General features: G+C 44.1%; 1 protein-coding gene across 1 annotated transcript; it reads left to right on the top strand.

The window, feature by feature from the left end:
• The first annotated feature begins 2576 nt into the window (after positions 1–2576).
• LOC135216511 (uncharacterized) lies at positions 2577–3272 on the top strand. The gene has a single exon (XM_064251883.1). It carries the CDS (start codon positions 2577–2579, stop codon positions 3270–3272), a length of 696 nt encoding a protein of 231 aa, XP_064107953.1.
• Positions 3273–4184: the final 912 nt, after the last annotated feature.

The raw sequence follows: 4184 nt of genomic DNA, 5'->3' as shown, positions 1-4184 counted from the left end.
ATAATGATAACGGCAACAATAATATAATAGTATACCAATAGTAAAATAATATTAATAATAATAATAAGATACTAATAATAGTAAACATATAAAAATAATAGTAGTAATAAAAATCATAAAAGTAATATAGTACCATGAGCTGAACCGAGACCTTTCAATATGGCCGCTCGAGGTCACGCGTTAGGCAGGAAGATCACCACTCCAGTGATATGCACTCTATGATTGAGACCCACCACTTATGGCAATAATAACAGCCCTTACGCAAGCATACTGCATGTGTGTGGGCGTAACATACGTGATGTTGCAACAGTACTAAAAGAGAGAGAGAAAATGGCTACGTTTGTTAATGATGATTTTTTTTAGGATCACAAACCGTGACCAGGTAGTGTTTTTCTTCTTCTTCTTTCGAAATAGCGTATTCAGGAACTTGACCTTTTTCTCTTTAAAGGAAACAGATCAACGTGAAATGCTAACAGTGTGTATTTTATAATCTCCTTACATTTTACGAGTGTCTGTTTATTGATTTAGTTATTTGTCCATTTATTTTTTATTTTCCAATTACTAGCCTCTTCTGTCTGTTTATCTGTTACTTTCTGTTACTACCTTCTAATGAACACCATAAAATATTCTTTGGAAGCTTGAATTTCAAGTCAGTGGCCCCTTTGGTGGCCTTGTTCCGTATGAATACGGTTTATAAAACCCCCTTTCCTTTCTACCTTTTTCTTATTTTTTTGGCTCTGGGCAAGAACAGGACCTCTGGACCTCTGGTTACCCGTCCCAACTGCCCCTAAAGCGCCTCAGTGGTGTGGTTGGTATGGTGTTGGCGTCCTACCTCGGTGGTCGCGAGTTCGATTCTCGGCCATTCTATTGAGGAGTGAGATATGTGTATTTCTGGTGGTAGAAGTTCACTCTCGACGTGGTTTGGAAGTCACGTAAAGCCGTTGGTCACGTTGCTGAATAACCACTGGTTCCTTGCAACGTAAAAACACCATACAAACAAACAAACCGACTGCCCCTAACAATTCGCAAGTCCGTCAACAATCATTATGCCAATGAGTAACGTGAATTATTGGATAATAATAATTCAGTGACACAGAATTCGTGCGTAACGCTGGCCACGTGTTTCTTTAGGATATGTAGACACCGGATGTCTGATACTATTAAGAAGTTTTCTGTTTCCTGATTTCGTGAACTAGTTGTCCGTTCTATTTAAACCTTTTTAGCCTTTCTAGGGGACCGTTGTAGTCTCAAAGTTACTATTATTATCATTCTAAAGATGAACCTCATTCATATAGAACAAGCCCACCACCACAGGGTCCATTGACTTGAAATTCAAGCTTCCAAAGAATAGTATTCTGCCATTCACTTGAAAGAAGTAACAACAGAAGGTAATGGGAAATACAGAATGAAGAGATCACTAATCAGAGAGAGAGAGAGAGAGAGAGACAGACAGACAGACAGACAGAAGGGGGGGGAGGGGGTTTCATTAGCGACTTGTGTTTGTGATGGTTAATTTTTCAGAATTTTTCACAAGCAATTTATAATTGTTAACAAAAGTCCCCCTACTCAAATGATTCTTCAATGAATTCTTTAGTTCAATTGAACGTATGCAACAAGTATGCACACACAAATACAAACACGCATGCGCTCGCACACACACAAGCAAATCCTTATAGTAGTACCATTCTATACCATCTTTCTTCGTAACCAGAGTGAATGTCACTTTCAAATTATCACAAGAAATAGCAACGCTGTCAGCTCCTACCGAAACAACGAAATCAAGTTGAAAACCAAGCGTTCATTAAGGTAGGTTTACACCTATGCACTTTCGTGTTGAGGGTTGTTACGGCATTGGACCGCAAGAAACCGTTACAAAATTGATGCGGTGGGGAGAAAAAATGACCGTTATTGGGGGGCGTGGGGCGGACCCGGGCGGTGGGTTACGGGCACCTCAAGGTGTGTTCCTGCAGTGCCTAGCGGAGTGTTGCGGAGTTGGTGCGGTGTTATGGTCGTTGTTGCTATGCCAGGCCACGCACTCTTGTGGCTTTGTTAGTCTGTATGCGGTAGGTTTGCAGTGTTGCGGAGTGCGCGCACATCCGCACGAGTCACAATGTGTAAATTTGCATGATTATTGCACATGCACCGTACCACATCGTGTCACACCGTGCCAGATATGAACCTTGGGTATATATAGAGGCCTGCCAAGCACATCCTTCATTCCACGCCCAACCAGCATGTAATATGGACCTAAACAGCCTCTCACCCCAGGAGACCCAGAGATTTTTTGTAGCTGTCCTGTGTCTATGTGCAGTCTAGGTCATCGACGGGTTGAGAAGACGTACTAGAGTGCCACAGCTACCAGCACCGTGCAGAAAGGATGGCAGGGCAGGGCAGGGCAAATTTGGGCTCGGGAGTGGCTGACACGGCGGCAACTACATGGGGACTACGACCAGCTACTACAAGAACTGAACAAGGAGGACCGCAAAGGACACAAGAACTTTCTATGAATCTACCCTGAATTGTTCGAGGAGATGGTCGAAAGGCTGACACCCCTGTTGAAGAAGAAGGACACGAAGATGCGGCGTGCACAAGAGGTGGGACTCAAGTTGGCGGTCACTCTCTGCCACCTGGGAAGTGGGAACGACTATACAAGCCTGCAATACAGCTTCAGAGTCTCCAAGCGTTCCATATGCCAATTTATTCCAGTAGGCTGCCAAGCCATTATCGATATATACAAACCAGAAGTGATGAAGTGCCACAAGACACCAGAAGAATGGAATGACGTAGCAAAACGATTCGCCTCCAAGTGGAACTACTTCAATTGTGTGGGAGCCCTGGATGGGAAGCACGTCGCGATCAAGAAACCCAAAGGTGGAGGATCACTGCATTTCATTTACAAGAAGTTTCACAGCATCGTCCTCATGGCCCTCTCTGATGCAAAGTGCAAGTTCCTGTTCGTCGACGTCGGTGCAGAAGGAGATGCTGGGGATGGAGGAACCTGGCAGAAGTGCAACCTGGCCAGGGCCATCACAAACAACCGAGCAGGACTCCCACAAGACGGAAATCTGCCCAATGACGATGAACCCATCCCCCACATAGTCGCCGACGATGCCTTCGCTCTCAATACGTGGTTGATGAAGCCCTACTCCCTCCAATCACAAGATCCCACCAAACGAATATACAGCTACAGATTATCTCGCGCTCGTTGTGTGGTGGAGAACGCATTTGGCCTGCTGCAGATGAGATGGCGAGTCTTCGGGACGACGATGTAGCAGGATATACAGGTGTGCAAGAAGATAACTTTGTGCACATGTGTTATGAACAACCTGGCACTGCAACGCTACCCACTTGCTGGCACCGACGTCGACTATGAGGACCAACACCATAACGTCGTAGCAGGTACTTGGTGTGGTGGTTGTGTGATTGGTGAATGAAAAATGAATATGGAATGGGGTAACTGAAGTGGAGATGGTGAAGGAGAAGTTGAGGTTGTCAGAAGAGGTGAAAGAGCGTTTGAAAGTAGAGAAAAATAAGTTGGGGGTAGAGTGTGAGGAGCTGAAGAGCGAGTTAGAGGAATTGGGAGGGATGCTGAGGAGTGCAAAAGTGGAAATGAAAGAGGCAGTGAAAGAGTCTAAAGAGAGAATGGTTGGGAAGATGGACGAAAAGTTTGATGTGATGATGAATGATGTGCAAGAGATGATAAGGGATACGATGAAAGGGATTTTTGGAGAGGGAGTGGTTGGATGGGGGCATCCTGGTTCTTGTGACGGGCCAGGAGTGATTAAGAGAGTGAAAGAACAAGTGGATAAAGAAAAGTGTGAGTGAGGAAAGTGATATGGTTGTGGAAATGAGGATAATAAAAAGAAGGTACAGAATAAGGATAAATCAGAGCAGAAGGCTAAGAAGGGAGTTTGTTTTTTAGAGTAAGGAAAGGGCTAAAGGGAAGAAGATTAGTATGGATGGTGGGCAAGATAAGAAGAGAATGAATGAAGATGTGAAGAGAGTTGAGAGTAAGGTACAAGATGAGAGTGATTTAGATAGTGGTAAGTGGGAAATAGTAAGTAGGAAGAATAAGGGTAAGAAAGGTATGACTAAAAGTATGGATGTTAATATGGAAGTAGATTCGTTATATTCGGAAGAGGGTAAGAAAGGTCAGAACGGAAGTAGCGAAAGTGAGAGTGAGA

The sequence above is a fragment of the Macrobrachium nipponense genome, chromosome 6 (assembly GCF_015104395.2).
Source record: "Macrobrachium nipponense isolate FS-2020 chromosome 6, ASM1510439v2, whole genome shotgun sequence".
Lineage (NCBI taxonomy): Eukaryota > Metazoa > Arthropoda > Malacostraca > Decapoda > Palaemonidae > Macrobrachium > Macrobrachium nipponense.
Note: the sequence above shows the minus strand (reverse complement) of the source record. Positions and strands in the feature narration are given on the sequence as shown.

Excerpts from the sequence above, each read along its gene's own strand:
- LOC135216511 (XM_064251883.1), top strand. The coding sequence starts at position 2,577 with ATGCGGCGTGCACAAGAGGTGGGACTCAAGTTGGCGGTCACTCTCTGC.